We start from the raw sequence: 22,592 nt of genomic DNA, 5'->3' as shown, positions 1-22,592 counted from the left end.
AGATGTTGTCTCGTCAGCTTCTTGAGGTAAAATGAGACGTACAGGCCTTATATATAGCCTGTGATGTCACATTTTAGGGTCAGATGGTACAGCTCCAATCCGATTGGATTTTTTTAAGGATGTGACGTCATCTCCAAGGGAGGTACTGCTGCGACACACTTTATTCGAGCAAATACCCAGTATGTACCTGGCAGATACCTGGAATGCGCCGCTCCTCACCTCTGACAAGCCCCGTTGCGTTTGCCTTCCCAGCCATGGTTCATGCCTGGCTGACGGGCGGCTGATCTGTTAAATGATAATGATTAGGATTTAATAGGCTGCAATGCTTCGCGTGTCTACCAGATGGCATAAATTCATGAATTGTAATGCAGTATATATATATATATATACTGTGCAGTATTGCAGCCAGCGGGAATAAAATGCTTCAATCCCTGCCTGGAAAATAATGCAATGCACTCGGGCAGAAAACAGTCACAAACCTCAATACACCCGAGTATATCCGAATTCTGGGACTAGCCGAGCTCGAATAAAGTGTGTTGCCAGTGTACGTCACATTATTAAAACCACATGGCTATATCACATGGTACAGTATTACAGCAAATGGAGATTGAGACAATATTGAATTTATTGGAGAAAAACAATTAGTTCAAAAGGATGTGATGTCATCCCTTAAAGTGATGTCACATCCTTTTGAACTAATGTGACCTACAGCCTTCAATCCCATTGGCTGTAATACCATGTGGTATAGCCATGTGGTTTTAAGGATGTGACATACCTCCTTGGAGATGACGTCACATCCTAAAAAAAAAGAGGCGAGCACATGATACCGCGCCCAATCGGATTTTAGCTGTACCATCTTACCCTAAATTATGACATCACAGGCCATATATAAGGCCTGTACATCTAATTTTACCTCAAGAAGCCAACGAGCCCACATCCTGTTGTGGATTTACAACGGGGCTGTGGATTGACAGATGAAGAAAGAACATTAAAGAAAAGAAAATAATACAGATGAAGATAGAAGACAGTGATAGAAGATAAAATAATGAAGATTTTTTTTCCTGATGCTGGTCTTCAAGGTGGTTGTTGTCTGATTACGGGTAATGACATCGCTGTACGAGAGCTTGCAGATACGCCGGGATTCGAAGGGTGAAGACTTCTAAAGATAAGTAAAATATTGAATGTATGAAGTCGTATTTTTGTCAGGTTTTTCATTGAATTTATTTATTTTTATGTATTTGGTTGCCCATTGACTGAAAATTTATTAATTTGTGCCCCTTTAAGTGACAGTCAATGCATATTTTGGCAAATGCTTGTTTTCTATTGATTGTTATTTTTTTGATTTCTGTTTATTGTTTGGATTGAATTGTTTTGAATTTGGATGGTTTGTTTTTAGTACATTTTAGGATTGGTTAGAATTTTAAATTAATTATTTGTTTTGTTGGTTACTGGTTTAAATTCATTAATTCTTTTGTTGACTAGTGTTTAAAATTAATTATTTGTTTTGTTGGTTAGTGCTTTTATTTCTTGAATTGATTGGTTGGCTATTGCCTTTATTTATTTATTTAATTGGTGGCTAGTGCTTTTATTTCTTTCATTGGTTGACTAGTGCATTTATTTATTTAATTGGTTGCCCAGTGCTTTTATTTCTTTAATTTGTTGACTAGTGCTTTTATTTCTTTAATTGGTTGGCTAATGCTTTTATTTCTTTAATTGGCTGGCTAGTGCTTTTATTTCTTGAATTGGGACTTGTGTTTTTCTTTTTTTTATTTGTTATTTTTGTCATTCATGCTTTTTTATTAGGGTGCCTTTGACTATTTTAGTGGCTTTTCATACCCATATTATATGGGTATGATATACCACTATGCCAATAAATGGTAGAGGATGGGTATAGTGATCCAGGGGTGGGTGGGTAGCAGCGGAGGGTGGGTTAACCCCTTAATTACTATAAAATAACTGCTAAAGTGATTAAGGGGCATTAAATGGTATTGCTTCTTGTATTCTTGCTGGCATCGGAGGTCATGGACCTGGAGTATGCAGACAAGGACGCCCTTCATGATGGCGGGGGTCAATTGAAAGTTTTATTTACTTTATTGATGCTGGCTAATGTTTGATTTTATAATGGGCAAATGCACTATTATCCGTATCTAGATAATAATAATTTTGCCCATTACTGTACTGTATGTGATGGGGGGACGGGGGTTGTTGCAGGTAGAGAAAGTTGGTAGTAGGGTTGTTGTGTGTATATTATTTTTATTGTGGGTAGAGGGATTGGGGCTTACTGAATAGCAGTAGGCCTTTTTGGCGAAAAGGCCTCATTAAGTGTCTTATCGAGGCTTATACTGTAGCATAAGCCCCTACGTCGTATTACATGTATATTGTAGTAAGTAGTACATTCAAATTATCAAAAGGTAGCTGCTCGGGTTGCGTGCAATGGTTATTCACCCCACCTTATCAGTGTTTCAGTTTTTCCAGTAAAAAAAATCAGGAGTACTAGAGATGTGAAATTTTCAACACAAGTTTCCGAAACTGGTGGATTGTAAACTTTGCTCCTGCAGAAAATTATGCAAAGTTAACAGCATGAACAGAAGGTTGCCAAGCTGTAGCAACTATTAATAAGGATGAATAAAAGTATAATTTTTGGCAAATTTGCTTGAGATTCTTTACTGCAAATACTAGAAATAGGGCACAGACACAGAAATACACCATTAGCCAATAGGCTCATATCAATTTGCTAGAGAGTGATAGAGCAGTGATGTGTCTATAGATGGAAATTGGGAAGCCTAAGGCAAACTGTTCGGAGGCAGCTAGTGCTAAGCATCAATTATCCCTCTGATAGGAGCACTGCTATCACTGACAACCCCATCTATACACACATATACATACAGTCAGTCACACATGAGTGAGAGAGATGGAGAAGGAGTCTGTGTGGTAAAGCACTCATTGAAATGTGAGTGTGAACAGCAATGCAAAAGGACGATCCAGCACACTTGGTGTTAGCAATAAAGTATTTTTATTGCAGTGATTGATGTTTTGGTCCATGTTGGTTTCTTGACAAAGATCCCAAGGGGGACCGACACATCGATCACTGCAATAAAAATACTTTATTGTTAACCCCAAGTGTGCTGGATCCTAATAAGAGTTGCCCAATGGTATAGCAACAAGGAAAGTGATATTAAGTGTAGAAAATCAAAAACAAAGTGGCATACGTGCAAGATGTACACAAATACAAATGTACAATGGTGCCATCCATAAAAGGGAGTATAAAATAAAATCAAACCCGTGATGATAGACGTCCTTGAGTAATCCTGATGGAGGAAAGAGTCCAAAAGTATATAATACACATATTGATGGCAGTGGTAGTTCCACATCTTTTTTTTTTTTTAAACGCCATCTTTAATATATCAGTTGAATGCAGATTTTAATTGTGCTTGTGTTCATCATGAAGGAAGAAAAAAAAAAACCCAGCCCAAAATAGTTTCATATAAACCACACCTTCCCAGCTGCAAGACCATTTAATTGTGTGTGTGTTTCTTTTGGTTCCCCCCTAAACTTTTCAGATATTAGTCTTGTACCTAATATAATGTACATAATGTACATTACCTTGTACATAATGCCTTCTGGCACCAGCTCCAAACTACTGTAAGCTTCCTATGAGCCGTTACTGAACTTCGCATCTTTAAGAAGAGATGAACCACATCCGTAGAGTATCCCAAAAGAAAAGGGAGTGAAAAAGCTGGTGCCACATAGCATAAATCTCTGTTACAAATATATTAATACAAAACAAAAAACCTCTAGGTAAGCACACTCAAAGTAGTGAGGAAAAGCATATATATAGAGATAACATATCACAATAAAGTGGTTATCAATATGTCCAGTCATCACAGGATAAATTGCACCAAGTTGAAGTCATCTGCAATGTTCCTGTGGCAGGAAAGAATCTTGGTGCAGTAAGGAGGAATCCATATCAGGAAAGAGTGAGGAGACCGGCAGCCAACGTCTAGCAATGTCTCTCAACCACAGCATACAAACAGCTGCAGACTTCCACTAAGCTCCGTAGCTCACACTTGAATAGTGACGCAACACACAGTGAAAACAGTCCCAACGTGGTTGTCATGGATCATGGGACTTCATCAGGGGTATGAGCAGCTTAGTGCAACAAATCTTTAAATAGTGATTCATTAACTAATCACAGCTGTGCATAATAGTTATTCAAGGAATGCAAAAGTCGAACCAGCTGTAAAAAACATGAATCCAAGAAAAAGGGTCAAATGCAGAAAAGACAAGCTATAATGTGTACTACACTAGAGGAATGTATACAAATTTGAGATGAAGACTTGCAATAATAGCAAAGAAATCATATGTTTTATCTATAATTAATCTAAACACAGTTAGGAAAAGACATATATATATATATATATATATATATATATATATATATATATATATATATATATTCCTGCAGAAAAGTTAGTGCAAGGGAGTTTTTCAACTCTACAATGCATACATTTCACCCATAAGTGAATTTAAGTGGACTATATATTAACCAATAGAGTGTATGAAGTGAGGATATTTGACCAATATCTGTATTTATACATACATCTATATGTCTACTTGTGGGTATATATTCTTGGAATCATTATCTTTGGTTGAGACTAAATATTGAGCTAATTTATTAATCAACTAAAAACAATATCTCTGGATACTAAATATTGATTTGAGCTTGCTCTTGTGTGTGTGTGTGTGTGTATATATATATATATATATATATATATATATATATATATATATATATATATATATATATATAAATATACACATATATACTTTGACCATGCAGCAAGCTTAAGCCTATAGGGGAACCATGTTGATTGGTTTTGAAGCAAAAGGTGGCACTGTGCTCATTTGCATGTCATTTCCCAGAATCCCTTGCTGCAGTGGAAGTGCTGGGTGCTGGGTGATAATGGTGAAAGGCAGGGTTGCAGACCTGTCTAAGACATGCAAATGAGCATATAGTAATATTTCCATTTGATATATATATATATTTTATATATGTATATATATATATATATATATATAATCAAAAAATAAATAGATGATACCGTTCTGTGGCTAACGAAATGCTTTTATTTGTGCGAGCTTTCGAGATACACCTATCACAATATATATACTTAAAATACTCATGATATATATATATATATATATATATATATATATATATAAACTGTACATACACACACATACATAGAGAAGACCAGGCAGACTCTCCCTCTTACACCTCTTTCTATGTAGGTTAGCGCTGCCAATGCAGGTGTTATGAGTGAACAGGATACAGGTATATAACCATAACTTTTTGATTAGTAGGCAACATAAATTAGTATTTGGCCCTTTAAGAGACAAACAAATAAAAGCCCTCTTGGAGCACTGACTGAAATGTTACTGCTGGTCTGCCTTACCAGCCTAGATCTAACTAATTCTACTGCCAGACCCAGCTGTGCCAGTTCCTAGAACCTTCTCCCACCGCCTCTCCAAGCTTACTGCTCCATGGTGTGCAAAGTACTATAGTTGATTCTCCAAGCACATGGATTCTTCCAAACAGGGCTTTTCTTTCCTGGCCCTGAAAGCTATAGGGAACACCTCCTCATGTCTCTCCGAAGCTCTGCTCCATCTGGTTTTTTAAAAGTCTCTTAAAGGACCAGGTGCCAATTTAGAGAGTTTGCTTGGTCACATATAATGGCAATGGGAGTTTCTGGAGGCACGAGTATGCGAGGCAACAGAAGGTGGATCCTGTGACTGTGCCAGAGACAGAAAAGACAAGAGACTGCAAAAGAGGCCAAGCTTGTATAACCACCAAAATGGGAAATATGGGTTGGAGACGTGTACCCCAGAGAGCGTAACAGAGGCAGCACTTGTGGTGAAGAGATTGCCAGAGAGAGTCAAATGTGTTGCATCCATTGCAATAGGTAAAAATATAAGCAAGAGGAATTGGAAGCAAAAGTGCTAAAACTGCCAAACCACTTGACCATCACAAGAAAAAGTGTAGCACCAGAAAAAAGGATGGAGAGATGTTCCATGAACCAAACTCTCTGCAATAGTGCAGATGGGAGATCCAGTGACTCCAAGAGGAGATAAAACAATTAATGTACTATCACAAAAATGAAGTATAGGATTTGAACAGGCAATGTGTATGTTCAGAGGAAGAACTGCAGTAGATCCAGAGAAAAGAAGGTTGATTGTTGGAAATACTTGCTGCTAAAGAGTGTCTCATCTCTCAAAAGAACAATGAAATTGAGATTCTGTGTTCTGCCTTTGCAAAGAATTAACCACAGGCAACAGAGATAAGAAAAGTCCTGTCTGACAAAACCACCTTTAGAACGGAAAAGAAACATGCTCTACAGAGTTACATATAAGAAAGGCAAAGCATAAATTTGCTCAGAAAGGAGTTGAACTACAAGCCATCTGAAGCATGGGTTGCACAACTTCAGACAACCCTTAAAGTGCAACCTGAAATCCAAGCTACAAAAAGAGATGAAAATGCCAATCTCTCCCTAAGAGTGCAGCAAAGAAAGAGCAGGGCCACCTTAAACAGCAGTTGACCACTTTGCAAGCTAAAAAGCAATGTGGGAGGCCCAACATAGCAATACAGCTGCAAGTCTTCTGCTACTGTATAGCTGCAACAAACAAATGAGGATGATCGGATAACAGCAGCAGTCAGAACATCTAAGGGCTGTTCTATACTGCGTGCGCTTGCTACGCCGTGCGCGCGCGCGACAGTTTTAGTTGGCTGAGATTAGTCAGCCTTTCTATAATAGTGCCGCTTGCGCACGGTAGTGTTGCGTGGAACCGGCCGACAGGGGAAAGTATGAAGAAAATAAAGAATTTGCGCCGCTACCGCCACTGAAATGTATATGTGTGTATGTATGTGTGTGTGTGTGTATGTATGTGTATGTATGTATGTACAATGTTAATAAGCAAATTATTAAAGTATTTATTTATTTCAAAACTTATTTTAACACACATACATACATATACACATACACACATACACACATATACATACACATACATACAGTACCTCACTCGTGCACAGCATACACACAAAAAGCGTGCAGCACGTGCACGCACCATAAAACAGGCGCACGGTCGCACACAGTATTGAACGACCCTAATATAGTCCCGTAATATAGTGTGTGCGGCCGTGCGCGTGCCTGTGCGAACGCACGTGCACGTGCCATACACTTTTTGTGTGTATGCTGTGAGCGACAGTGAGGTACTGTGTTTGTGTGTGTGTGTGTTAAATACGTTTATAATAAATAAAGAAATACGTTGGTAAATAAATTATTTATTAACATTGTACATACATACATACATACATACATACATACACACACACACATACATATACACACACACACATAGATACATATCCACACACATACATATACATACTTTTCAGCGGCGGTAGCACCGCAAAATCTTTATTTTCCCATCTTCTCCCATGTTGGCCAGCTCGACGCTCATTGCCGTGCACGCGCGCGGACCTATTATAGGAAGACTGACTAACCACAACCAACTATAACTGCCGCACATGCGCACGGCGCAGCAAGCGCGCCCTCTATAGAACAGCCCTTATGCAAGAGATCAGAAATCTCAAAGAACAACTGGATGAGGAAAAGAGACACTTCTCAGGAAGTACTACAAATGAAAGAGCAGCACATGCCACCATGCCCAGCTCTCCCCCGCTGCCGGCTTCTCTCTCTGTCTGTCCAAAACTGTGTTGTCTGATGCTGACGCACACCAGACCTCCCTCTCACGCCGGCGTGCACCGGAAGCTCAGCTGACTTCCGGTGCTAACTTCAGAGGACCCGGCGCGCATCAACATCACAGCACCTTGGCGTGGGACAGACAGGGAGAGAGAAGAGAGAAGCCTGCAGCGGGGGAGAGACGGACATGGTAGCAACTGCTCTGACTGCCCACCGGCACCCCTCCACCCACCCTGTGTTTGGAGAGAGATCATACTGGACACATACATGTCCTGTATTACCTTTCATATTATACAAGATAGGGGCAAAATACCGGGCTGTCCGGTTCAAAACCAAACACCTCGCAACCCTAATTGTAATGTCTGACAGGATGCATAGAGTCATCATTGCATTATCATTTCATACACTATGCATTAGGCGTTATATGGCTGAGTGCTTTCAGCATTTATATATTATCCTAGATTCCAGTCAGCCACGTCATCCACACGTGTGTATATATGTTTTAATCCCTCACATTTTTTTGCACATTTACGGTGAGCACATCAGGTGTTTCACATGTTTCGCTTAACTTGCAGTTACAATGTGTATTTTGCACGTCCCTGAAATAGTTAATCTATCCAGGTATCAGCTCCAGATCAGTTTAGCCCATGCGCACTCTCTCCGGTTATCCAAGATATCGCTGGGTCTGGCAGACTTATGTAGTCTCTCAGCAGTAACATATGCAATTCCTGAGCCTTTTTGCGCATGCCTAAACACATATCAGGTAAACAAATATAGAGTTAATATATTCAAAATGGACGCTCTTTACCTGCTGATACTGTGGATGCATGTCACATAGGCAGGTGAGGCTAATTAACTGTGATTGGTTTTGTTGAATTGCACTGGGGTTTGGGGTATATATATGTATTGTGCACTGCATTCAATTGCACCACCTTGAGAAAGGTCCCACTGGGGGACCGAAACGTCGGTTTTTGTGTCTTCTATCAAATATAGAACATTTTTGATTTACTTACCTGCGTGCTGTTCCTTGATGTCGTGTTGCAACCGGTATCGTATGGTCTGTTATTGCTTTATGGGATAAGCACCAAAACTTATTTACTTGCATATGGTGTGCCGGCTGTGCATTGGATTATATATATATATATATATAGTGCTTGACAAACCACCCAAAAATCTACTCGCCGAACCAAAAAATCTACTCGCCACATAGCCCCAGCCCTAGCCCCGCCTTAAAAAAAAAAAGAATTTGAATGTGTGTGTGTGTGTGTGTGTGTGTGCAAATGTTGAAAGACCTCACTAATCTAGAAAGAAAGCCAGATGTGAATGACTAGTTTCCTGAACCCCTTAACCAGTGTCTGGATGCCCCCGCTTCAAAATTTTCTAAAGCAGCAATCTCGCCTGTGATCTTACCTGATCCGCAGTTCCTCAATGTCCTGGTACCCTCATTCCCACAATGTTATATATTGGAGGGACGGTAATCCCTACCTGTCTTCTGGGTTAGGGGGAATTCCGATTTCTCCTGGGTGAAGCTTGAGAGTCAGATCTGGAAGAAAGCAATATAGGTTATTTCGGTGACAGAGGGAGAGGTGAGTGACAGAGGGGGGTAGGTTGGTGACAGAGGGAGGGGGTGGGTGGGTGACAGAGAGGTCGGTGGGTGGATGACAGAGGGGGAGGGTGACAGGTTGGGGGGAGGGTTACAGGGTGGGTGGGGGGAGGGTTACAGGGTGGGTGGGGGGAGGGTGACAGGGTTGGTGGGTGACAGGAGGTGTGTGTGTGTGGGTGACGGGGTTGGTAGGTGGGTGACAGGGGGTGGGTGGGTGACTGATTGACTGGCTTGGTGGCTGACTGGGTGACTGACTGTGTGACTGACTGGGTGACTATGACTGAATGGGTGGGTAGGTGGGTAGATGACTGACTGGAGACAAGGGGGAGCATGGGATACCAGGGGGGCAGGAGAGACCAGGGGGGGTCAGGGAAGACCAAGGGGGCAGGGGAGACCAGGGGGGAATAGGTGGGGTCAAGGGACAAAAGGGGGGGGGGCATGGGACACAGGGGGGTCAACCAGACACAAGTGGGGTTTGGTCAGACACAAGGGGAGGCCGTCGGACACAAGGGGAGGCATAGTATACCAAAGGATTTCACGGTCAAAGGGGTTTGTTGAGGAACCTACAGACAGTAAATTGTTAATTTCTGGACAGATTATTCTAAAACTGATGTTAAAATTCAATATACACTATGTTTCACCTAATGTTATATAAAGGTATTTTGCATTGATCATTATTATAGGAAAACTAGTGGGATTTAAAGGAAGTATTACTGATGGATATATATTAAGGTATGTATCAATTTACACCTATGTTTCTTTTTCTACTGCTTGTTAATGTCATTTATATCTCGTCTGCCTAGGAAAATAGCACATTTAACCAACTGAAAAACAATTTAGTCAATCTGGCAAGATACTAAATGAACAGCAATAAAACTATTAATGGAGCTCAAGTTACTGTGGATGAAGAGTTCATTAGGATTTTGATCAAAGTGGTACCAGTTAAGAAAAGCAGAATGTGGTACTCCACATAGCTTTGGGGATTGTAATGCATGAGACAAGGGGGGAGACAAGGAGGGAGACAAGGGAGAAGGCATGGGAGGGCATGGGAGAGTACTTACTTTCTCTGTAAACAGCATAGTAAAGAAAGGGCGGGCTGCACTGCTCCTGCGCATATAGAGCCTGGCTGTGCACCAAAAAAAAAAAAAGTATTGGCAGCACGCCAACTCGCATCAGCCCAATCAGGTAGGAGGATTTTTTTTCTCCTGGTGCGAGCAGGGGAATTGGAAGAGCACCAAGTGCACTGCTTGGGTAACCATGAGGGATCGCCAGCGGGCAAAATCCAGTCGCCCATGGCGACCACTGTGTGTATATATATATATCTTCACCCCAATTGATTTAATGTAATACGATTGCAAGTCTATCTTCTCCATATTGTTCCAACAAATTTTCTTATTTAATTACTACCATCTTACTTGGTTGCCTTCTTATATATTGCAGCCTGTTATGGTGAAATAACAAAACATTTGGCATATACATCTGTAACACAGTTCCCCCCTCTCTGTGAGATGTCGCTACTGGTTACTGCTGTTGTGGTGCGGTCATCATACCTGTGAGGGTCCAGGAGAGCGAGTGGTCCGTGATGGTGTGCGGAACAGGACAGGCTTTTAATCTTGATATTCAACTCAAGGTGTCAGCGCCTCCAGCTCCAGTGGGCTCCAGGATTTCCAAAGTCAGTCCCCCACTAGGGCAGATTTCATCCATACCCCTACTCAATAGACTGAAAGCTCAGGCAGGGGTATATGAAAAGGAATGCTTTTTTAGTCCACTCGTGAACTAAGTAAGCTCTATAAAACAGGCAACCTACTTGGCTTATTTCTCTTTATTGTTTTTGTGGTTTTGTGTTCATCGTAGGTTTGTTTGTATAGTCTATACTGTGCACCTACAGTACTTGAGCAATAAGACTCGTCTGCTTAAAGTTTATGTAGCATGCAATCAATGCATCCCGTTGGTGTATTGTTCATAATATAACACTTACGTCCTTGGTTCAAGGCTTTATTTTATTTTTCAAAAATAGACTACTGTGTCAGCATGCAGCATATGGATTTGTTTTCTTTGATTCTGACCTTTTTATATTATAAAATTAGAAAAGTGGTATTCTTCTTTTTTTTAATGGACACAACATTTCCAAGTGCTCTGATTCATTTACCGATGGTTGAACAATAAGGTAATCTTAACTCCTATTTTATATACTGATCTTAGTGCAGAAATAGCATCAGCAGCTTGCTAATGACTCATTTTTTTTATGCAGGAACTTGCTAATTCATTCCCCTTGAAAAGAATGTCTCATGTGAGGTAGCTGCAGTTGTAAGCCTGTTTCTGGGTATGCATGTGTGTATGTATCATTTTAATTATATAGCTCCAGCAATGTACGCAGGACTTTACAAAATTGCAATATAAGGTAATTAAATTACTATGCGGATAAATGCAATAGGTTAATAACAACATAAGGCAACAGGAGACCCTGTCCCAAAGAGCTTACAATCTTAGTGGTATGTTGAGAGGGTACAAACACAGTAGGAGTAACAGTGCACTATTAAAACTTTAGTCAGGGGAGGTCAAGTGCATCTGGAGTTCATAGTAAAACCGTAGAAATGTATTCAGATGCTTCTTTTAAAAGTTGAATTGCACAAGCCTGTGCTGAAAAATGGAGTACACCTGAGGTACGTGGCAGGGAGATATGCTAATAGCTATGCAGAGTATATTTAAATGAGTCCCGTCCCACATGTCGTAAAAGAATTTCCATGCCAACTATATAGAGTTTATAATAAGCCTAATGCACCAACCTAATAACTGGAATAGTATCAGATCTAACAGGACCAGAACCCTCAACACATTTGCCCTTCCCTACTATAAAGGTAAAAGGTTCAATGATGAGACAACTTTGGATTGAGGTTAAGAGACAACTAGAGGTGTACCGAAAAATCAGAGTTGAGATACATGGAGGTACAAATGAGTGTACAGCCTTAAAAGAACTGAGGAGAGTTTTGTAATTTATACTGAATCTAATAGGAAGCCAGCAGGGAGAGTTCAGTAGGTAAGAAACAGATATTCACCTCACACCTACTACAGGAGGATATTATTCCGATAGCACTTTTAATGGATTGCAAAGGAGACAGTAGTGAGGCTGGGTGGCCAAATAAAAGAATGTTACAGTAATCAATATGGAAGAGAACAAGGACATGCATTAGTGTTTCAGTGATAGCTAGTCAGGCAAGCCGAGGTCAGGGAAGGCTGAAGACAGGGGCGAGGTCAGGTATGTGGATGTCAAGGCAGGCTGAAAGCAGGAGCGAGAGCAGGTAAATCAGAAATATTCAGGCAGCAAGGCTAGATACAATGGGGAAACCCACATTGTTAAGGCAACCAGGAACAGGAAGCAGCCAGTTTGTACAAGAAGCCAAAGGGTATGTCTATGGGGCTAAGTGGAAACAGGTGCAAGAAGCAGCAGACTGTTCAGTTAGAGGCTAAAAGTACACTATAGCAACAGAGCTGTGCAGCTGGTTCAGCTCACTGCCTGAGTGCTGAGTTTCTGGATTCGAATCCAGCAACACCGGACAGACTACAAGTATAAAGTCCGAAAGGCACCTGTAAACATCCATTTTCATGGAGCACACTAATTCAGAACAAATATTTGGAAATTATTCTTGAACGGCGACAGCAGGACATACACAAGCTCCATTAGGAGACAACAATTGTTTTGAATCAGCCGCACGTGAAACTGAAACTGGGCTGTTGCCATTACCCCCACGGGAACATGGCATGGATTGCTTAGACGTTGGCTACATCTGTACCTTCAGATCTTAGGTCCCTGATGTTGAGACAAGATTACATCAGGGCAGTATTTTGCATCTTCCTGAGAATTAGGTTGTAAATTTGTGACACAAGATTGCAATCATGACAGCTTTTAATATATGGTTACAATCAGAAGAAACTAGTGCTGGCCTGTGATGGTTCTCTACTGTAGCGACATTATTTATTCTTACACTTCCCGCATGGCAGGATGCGTGCGGGAAGCGTGGTGACGCAGCTTGTTGCGGCGCACTGTGACATCACTGTCACGTGACGCGCCCGGTTTCCCCGGCTTCCCCGGCTTCCCCGACACCCCTGGAGTGTAAATTGAGGTAAGCGGGGGTGCGGGGAAGCAGAGGTGCAGAGCAGGAGCCGGGTTCGGGGTCGGGAAAGGGGGCTAAAATGCGCCCGAAGCGGAGGGGGGGGGGGGGTGCGTGTAGGAAACGCGGTGGCGCGCGGTCTTGACTGGCGGCAGCCGGAGTAGATCCTGGCATGCCGCCGGCATTGGTAAGAATAAAGTATGCCGCTACTGTATATGTTTGAGAAGTACTGATTAAAAGCATGAAAGATGGATCTGAGCATCCTATTAGTTGTGCTTTATGGTCACTCATCAAAGCAGAAAAAATTAAGGTCTGTTAGAAAGAGAAGTGCCCACTTTTGTTATGGGTGTGAAGACATTTTACTGCATCTTGTTTGACAACATGTTTGTGTCATATATTCAGACCATAAACCATTCAAATAAACCATTTATAAACAATAAAGATAGATTATTGTATACCATTCAAAGTTTCTTCTAGAATGTAATGTTTGGCCCTAACATTGGCAGCACATAATTATGTATTTGAATGTAAGCCTGGTAAGGCTGTGAGCAATGTGAATACATTTAGCAGACTATCTTTGTCTGACAAACCTTTAACAGATCCACAGAAAATGTTCCTGGGTGAACTTCTGTCTAGATCTGTAATGGAGGCTTGTAGGATTAAAGAGGTTATTCATTAAACAGCCAATCGGGACATGGAAACTACCATTGACTTCAGTAGGAGTTTGTGTGTGATAATGGGCCTCATGCAGTAAGCGACGATTATGTGAAATCGGCAAGCTTATCGATTAGTCATGTTATTGGCGTTTTTCCCTCTCCGTATGCAGTAAGTGCCGAATACATTCAAAATCAACCAGAAAACAAATCCGCCCACTCTCACGATGATGAGCCGATCACACACAGGTGTATCGGCGTGCGTGGCGGGGTGCTGTTAGGTTGCACAATCACAAATCTTGCTGAATCAGGCGAAACAAGCATGTTTTTGATTGCGCGCCATATTTAAAGGCAACGTGTACTGCTAATCATTCTCTGTGTTGTTGGGAGTGAGAGAGAGAGAGAGACGCACAGAGCTGGACGATTGAAGATTTGCATATTGACTGAGAGACTTGTTGTGTATTGGGTGAGCTTTGTCCTTTGTTGTTTTGTTTACATCTTTGTCTTGTTTTATATGTGGAAGTGTTTCGTGTGATTGCCTGTACATTTCTTGTCTGTTTTTTGTGAGTGCTGGAAGTATGCCCGCAAAGCGTGGGAAGAGTGATGCTGGTGGGAGTGGGAGTGCTACTCGTGGGAGTACGCGTCGGAGTGAACGTACTGTTCAGGGGAGTGATGTTGCTGGTGCACCGAGTGGTGTTGCTGGGAGTGGGAGTGCTGTTGCTGGGAGTGGGAGTGCTGTTGCTGGGAGTGGGAGTGCTGTTGCTGGGAGTGGGAGTGCTGTTGCTGGGAGTGGGAGTGCTGTTGCTGGGAGTGGGAGTGCTGTTGCTGGGAGTGGGAGTGCTGTTGCTGGGAGTGGGAGTGCTGGTGCTAGGAGTGTGAGTGCTGGTGCTAGGAGTGTGAGTGCTGGTGCTAGGAGTGTGAGTGCTGGTGCTAGGAGTGTGAGTGCTGGTGCTAGGAGTGGGAGTGCTGGTGCTGGGAGTGCTGCTGGTGGCGCAGTTGCTGATGGGGTGTCTGGTGGTGGCGTGCTTGCTGGTGGCCAGCTTTTGGAGGCTCTTCCATTGGAAGAAGGAGAGTCCAGTCAGCACCAGCCAAGCTCTGACCCTAAACCTGCTCGGAAAAAACGTGTGGAGAAGCCACGTAATCCTCGCTTCAATGACCAGGAAAATAGGGCTCTTGTCACTGGCATTCTGGAGCACTATGACAGTCTCTATGGACATTTAGTAGGTAAGTGTAACTTTACATTTATTATTCAAATACATGTGATCCTAGGTCATCTGAGTTTTGTTCATATGCAAATATGGGTACACAATATCTTTCTATGTTCATTAGTGTGGAAACACAGCTTTTTATCATGCCTTACAAGGACAAATAAACACAGGCGGTCAATTTGCCAGAACTGCATACAATATGAATGCAACCTTGCTTACATGTATAGGTTTAGTAGTGAATGCTCATGTGCTGCACATATTACACATAAAACAGCATGTTTGCTATCTCTTGGAACAGCTAGCAGTGTAGGAAACTGGTGCTTATATTATTATTCATTTACCTCATATCTTTTATATGTTTTTCAAGGGCGGACAAGTGCAGCAAGCAAAAAAGAAATGTGGGACACAATAGTCATTGGTGTCAATGCCTGTGGGAATAGTGTCAGGGACAAGTATCATTGTCGGAAAAGATTTGATGATATTAGGTCCAAATTGAAAAAGAAAATACAAGACCAACGCGTGCATGCTACTGGCACTGGAGGTGGGCCCACACCACAACGTCTCATATTGACTCCATTGGAGGAGCTGCTTCGGCCAAAATTACTTACCGTCGTCGTGGAAGGCTTGGCTGGTGACCGTGACATTGGAATTTATCCGTCACAATTTCCAGCAGGTGATAAATATTACTGTACTAGGCGTGTCGTTGCTTACAGTTATTTTGCATATTTACACTGCTTTTTATACTGTCTTCACAATATAAGCATACCTGCATCTATATATGTATATGTCTGATTCTGTATATATATATCTCAAAATAGACATATATGTAGTAGTCCTACTAAAAGCAGTAACTAATATAGCACGTGCCATTGCGTGCTCATTTACATGTGAATTCCCAAAATGCATAGCTGCAGTGGAAGCAATTGATGGTGGGCGAAGATGGGGAACAACAGGGTAGTACACATGTGTAACACATGTTCATGAGAAATTATTAGTAGCTACAGGTACAGAACAGAAATATGTATCATATTATTGTGTATTTTATTGATTTTACTCCGACAAACATGACATTACTGCCTATTTTAAGCATGCATCAAAGAAATTGCATGTAACGGCCTACAAACATCACTGGCACTAACACATCTATAGTTGCTTATGAAAAGGTCCATTTTTGCTTTATGTCATATACAGACAGCATAATGAGGCACACGTATCATATGTTATGTCATTGTTTTCATAACTTAAACACTGCAGATGACTACTTAGCTCATCTACCATTGTGTTAAAGCAGCTGCAATTAATATCTCATCACAGCATACACTTCAACAGAGGGGGTGGGGTTCAGCACACACACTAATTACAGCCTCATTTCACGGTCAACTTAGTTCACACCATTTGCACCTGTTTCAAGTCATTGAAAGGTGTGGCTGATTAGGCTTTTTGGGGAAGGGAATACCTTTCTTACAACCTGAATAGCACAACTGAAGTTAATCACACTCATTTGAAAGCTTAACTCTAGCTACTAAATGCCCCAACAACTCATTACTTATCAAACCGTACGTCACACATTAGTTCACTCATATCTATAGTTGAACTACTATGAAAGACACATTATCACACACTGCATGTGTTGTCTTGTTGAGTCACAGCCACATTCAGGTGTGCCACATCTTCGATTAATGTACCACACATATCCTCTACCAAAAACAACACTTTTTGCAATATGACCACCTTCATGATAACCATTGTGAATGGTCATCTCATGATAGTTATGTACATTATGATACTGATATCACTACACAACATATGATTTTTATGTACTCATTTAATCTATTTATCCTCACGCATTACTGCAGAAACATAGTATGTTGTATGTTAGGGAACTCAAAAATTCTAAGTACACAGGCATGTACAGTGTTATTACAACTATTTATGTTCACTTTCACACACATTTTCGGTTAAGGAACTGATGTTGTTAGTTAATCATAAATACAGAACATACAATAAGTGTTTGTTCAATATTTACACATGTAAATGTAAAACTTATGTTATTGTTATATATAGTTGCCCCTGGAGGACATGTGTCACCTGAGATGGAACAAGTGTCTTCACCTGGGTCAGCCAGCTCAACACTACTAGAAGGTGAGTGTATCATTTGCTGGCCATATAATATGTGCTCTTCTATATGTTATGTTGTCATGTGCATTATTTGTTTTGCACATCTTCTTTAAATAGGATTACTTAGTGTCAGTGAAAATTAAGTGTAAGGCAACATGTATTGTGTTAGTGATGTTAATTATCATGTAGGACTTCTGAGTTTAGAGCAACTTTTCATTCATTCATATTTCATACTGAGTCCAAACATTATTCGTAAGTCAAGGTAGTTTTTAATGAGGTTATAAAACGTATGCTAACATGTTAGGTGTTACTTAGGACACAGTACAATTACATAGTAACACAGCATACATTAACATGCCATTTAATAATGTGTACATTTCTTTTTAGAACATCATGGTGATGAGGATGATGAGTATGATGAGGATGACGCCACAGAAGAGACTGAAATACAATCATGTGACCATGAAGAGGTGCCAATAGAAACTGTTGTACCGCCAAATCGTCCATCAACTTCCACATACGATGCAATTGTAGCTTCAGAGGGAAAAATAGTGGACGCAGAAAATCGTCGCCATTCAGACATGATGACAGTGCTGGAAAGGATGATTGGACTGCAGGAAGAAACAGTATCACAATTGGCACATCTCCACAGAGTCTTCATTGAAGTGCCTAAACAGTTGCAAAAAATCAACACCTCATTCGAAGCATTAGTTGTTCAGCAAACACAAGCTAATTACTGGAGAATGACTAATGTACCACAATTCAACACCTCCCAGCCAGGATCTGTTCATGCAGGTCAGTTTTCACCACATTCATCTGATATTCATTCACCAGGCCCAAATGTTACCGGTCAAGTAGCAGACATTGCTGTGCAGGTTCCTGATGACATCCTACCGCTGCCATCTGTACAAATTCAGCAGCAGACACCTACAAAGGAGGCGACAAAAACAAAACAAGACACACATGAAACAGACCAACCATCACTTGTGCAGTGTCTACCAACTTGCTCACATGTGTCACTGGGCACAAGCCCTGTCCGTGAACAGTCACTACCCAAAAGCCCTGTAGGTGAGTCGCTGCCCAAAAGCCCTGTAGGTGAATCGCTGCCCAAAAGCCCTGTAGGTGAGTCGCTGCCCAAAAGCCCTGTAGGTGAATCGCTGCCCAAAAGCCCTGTAGGTGAATCGCTGCCCAAAAGCCCTGTAGGTGAATCACTGCCCAAAAGCCCTGTAGGTGAATCACTGCCCAAAAGCCCTGTAGGTGAGTCACTGGCCACAAGCCCTGTAGGTGAGTCACTGGCCACAAGCCCCGTAGGTGAACAGTCACTGGCCACAAGCCCTGGCCGTGAAGTGCCAGAGGCCACTCAAAGTGGCTCTGTTGTGCCTAAAGTTGGTGGCAAAAGAAAAAGGAAAATTCAAGAGACAACAAGCAGGCCTGTTACTCGCTCGCAAAAGGAACAAAAAAAATAAATGTTATAATTCAGAAAATATGTCTTTGGCCTTGTTTTGTTGACTTCAGATTATCTAATTACTATTGTATGTATGCTGAAGACTGTGTTGTTTCCAAACTTTCAACTATGTTCTTGTACACGTGAAGTTTTGGAAATGTTAACACTCATAATTAATTGTGTTATAAATATTTATGTTGTAATCGTCTGTTCAGTAATGGTCCACCAGGAGCCAGTTGCTAAGTTTAGAGAAGCTGCCATTGACTTTGCAGCAAAACATTGCATTTGGGTGTGTTAATTGATGTAAGAATTGCATATGCATATTAGTCACATGCAATTATTAAAACACCTAAGTAAGTGCAAACATCTTTCTTGTACGTGTACAGCAGGATTATGTGTAAATTATTACTTACCTTTGCCTTGCTTGGCCATTGTAATTTTGTCCTTTAATCAGTTGGGTGTTCGTTTCTATAACATCTCAGAATGTATAATAATATATATACACACACACACACACACACACACACACACACACACTGAGTGAGTGTGAGTGTGTGAGTGTGTATATATATATATATATGTATATGTGTATATATATATGTATATATGTGTATATATATATGTATATATGTGTATATATATATGTATATATGTGTATATATATATGTATATATGTGTATATATATATGTATATATGTGTATATGTGTATATATATATGTATATATGTGTATATATATATGTATATATGTGTATATATATATGTATATATGTGTATATATATATGTATATATGTGTGTATATATATATATATATATATATATATATATATATATATATATATATATTACTATATAAACTGGTATACACAAACTAATACACTTCATGCTTCCTTGTGAAAGCACACTATTTTAATAATACAGGCCTAATGTTTGAGAAATATCCTAAGTATGAGACTCTAACAGTATTGTGCTTAAACAAATGTTTATTACTTCATTCAATCATGTTTCTCACCATTTAAATAGGTTTCATACAAGGTATACTTAATGCCATCAATGTTGTGTGTACTCCTGCAATATAAAAAAAAAAAAAATATTATATATAAATATATATATATTTTTATAAGAGATATATTTATATATATATATATATATATATATATATATATATATATATATATATATATATATATATATATATATATATATATACACACGTATTTAAACTCATGCAGACAGGGAGTTAACCAGACTTTCACATACACACAGAAATGTAAGCGGGGAAAACCATTTCTTTTTGCAGGTGTGTTTTTACTGATATGCCTGGCTAAGAAATATTTTCACACACTGGTCTTTGTTAGTTTTCAAAAAAACACTATGTGAACGCATTCACAGTCTAGGGATGTTTTTCACAAACGAGATAAAAGAAGGAGAAATGTTTCTCCCACAGTCCCATATCACGAACCACAACTGTTAACCCAATTAGACAAACAAATCCAATTGGCGTTTGAAATAAGGAGTCAAAGTAGTTAGTTTTGTTGACCTTGACAAGGAAAAACAGGAGTTTGTTAGCCATTCAGCACATTCATTTTGATGAGCAAATAACACAGACCTGCACACAGCTTTTGTGCTACTCAGACATGGCTGATGAATTCGTTAACAATATTAATCCCCTTTTAGGGTATAAGTACATGATCTGTGAAGCCATCTTGAACAGTCGCGGACAGAAAGCAAGCACACGCCAAATCGATGATTTCATTCGAGCAAAATATCCTTATTACCAAGACCGTAAGCATGCACGGAATTTTAATTCCTCAATAAGATTCACTTTATCAAGTAATGACTTTTTTGAACGTGACCAGGATAAGCTACAACACACCTATGGTTTCTGGAAGATTGCCCCGGAAAAACAATTTATCCTGAAAGACGGCACTTATATTGTCGTGAAAGGCATATTTATTCCTAATGGCAATAGCAATGTATCCGCTACTACTGATCCGTTTGAATCGATACGTGCTGCAATATCTGCAGCCTCCATTCCTGAAACCCACATTGTACAAGAACAAAAGTACTATGATTATGTACCAAGCCTTTCAGCTGAAATTGCATTGGAATGGGAACCGGAAGAAATGAACCTACCTCCCGACCAATTATTTGAAGAAAGCAGTGGCGATTCCTATGAGCGCATCCTGGAGGAGATATGTGCCATACTGGATTCAGCGGTTGGGTTAAGCGTGGATGAAAATGGCTTGCATTTCTGGAGCGACCAGTTGCAGCCAGGCGAAGAGTTAATTCTAGAAGAATGGTAAATATAACAATCGTTATGCGTTGACTCTGCGTTTAAATTTTTTTTTTTTTTGTAACCACCATTTTCACTTTCAATGCGTGGATACAGCGTAACATTGCAGACTGCATAACATGTAGCGATCACAAACAAATTGTTTCCTAATACAATATAGTAGGACCTGAAAGAGTAGTACACATTGCTGACGGAATAAATATACGTACTTTCCTATCCCTTTAAACATATTAGCAACATTTTTCCATTACTCTAACACATACCTGTTTTGTTATCATGCAACATCTACAACATTGAAAACCGGGTCCACCACGTATGACGTGGGACCCTTGTCATGGGCCAAGGCGTCCTTAAAAAGGATTAGTGATGTAAGTCCCGCCCCCAAGCGACGTGCGCGCCTCAAAGCCTATTGGCTGTCATGTTTTGTTATAGTAACGGTAACTGCAGTGTGTGATGCGTGCGGCTCAGTGTTTGTAGGCGTACCCTGGGCGTTAGCCGAATGTTAATTGAGTGGGAGGAGTGTTAGCGTGCGTTTCACGCTGGCTTAACATGACGTCACACGTATTGCATTTGCTTTCTGTTCAAACACGTCTGTTTAAAAAGAATACAGATGTACTCGTTTAGAACGAATGTAGTTTCGTCTTCATTGTATTTGAAATAAAGATGTTATGTTTACTGGTATTTTCAACATGTATTGAACGCACAACGTACGCTTTGTTTTGCGCATGCGCTAACAGTTAGTGGAGCCAAGCGTGAAGTGCGTGCGCACACAAAGATGTGCGCGCACATCTTTCAGTATACAGGCAACGTTCACTTCTTATACATAGTTATGCCTGCTACAAATTTAAAGAAACATTACATACTGATGAACAGTTTTACTTCTAACATATAAGTGACTGACGTGTGTATCTACACAATCATATAGAGCTGCGTAACGCGTTGTCACGGATGCATATCTAGTAAGGTGCCATCTTTGACCATCATGTGTTTGCTGTATTTCAGAGATGTCGGGGAAGATACAATCGGATCAATGTATGATTTCAGAAGAGTCTACCTTTATATGAGATGATTGTGAGGAGGAGCCACCGACTACTATACTACATATGGAACTAATTTTATATTGCTTGCAGCGCTTATTAACAAACAATTAAAAATGTGATACCCTTATGCCTATATTGCATAAGCACTTAATTAACATAATGATGTTGCAAAAGAGTGCCTCATGAATTTTTATTGAGTGTTCTTTAATGACTACTAACATTTTATGACATGGTGTGTTTTATATATAACAACCATTCCCACTCTGCTAACACATTTGTGTATTATAATATGTAATGGAACGTATGACTGTCGAAACTATGTAACAATAATAATAATAATATGAGCATGTTCATGTAT

General features: G+C 40.3%; 2 protein-coding genes across 2 annotated transcripts in view; both read left to right on the top strand.

Annotated features, from left to right (window-relative positions):
• The window catches only part of TRHDE (thyrotropin releasing hormone degrading enzyme), a 930,657-nt gene that overhangs the window by 161,279 nt on the left and 746,786 nt on the right, over positions 1-22,592 (top strand). The gene's annotated exons all lie outside the window — the stretch shown is intronic.
• On the top strand, positions 15,909-18,928 carry LOC142494404 (uncharacterized). The gene is made up of 3 exons (XM_075598940.1): positions 15,909-16,009; positions 17,401-17,478; positions 17,842-18,928. The coding sequence occupies exons 2-3, from the start codon at positions 17,430-17,432 to the stop codon at positions 18,918-18,920; spliced, it is 1,128 nt and encodes a 375-aa protein (XP_075455055.1). The 5' UTR covers positions 15,909-16,009; positions 17,401-17,429; the 3' UTR covers positions 18,921-18,928.

The sequence above is a fragment of the Ascaphus truei genome, chromosome 5, assembly GCF_040206685.1.
Source record: "Ascaphus truei isolate aAscTru1 chromosome 5, aAscTru1.hap1, whole genome shotgun sequence".
Classification (NCBI taxonomy): domain Eukaryota; kingdom Metazoa; phylum Chordata; class Amphibia; order Anura; family Ascaphidae; genus Ascaphus; species Ascaphus truei.
The sequence above is the reverse complement of the archived record's forward strand: the minus strand, read 5'-3'. Positions and strand labels throughout refer to the sequence as shown.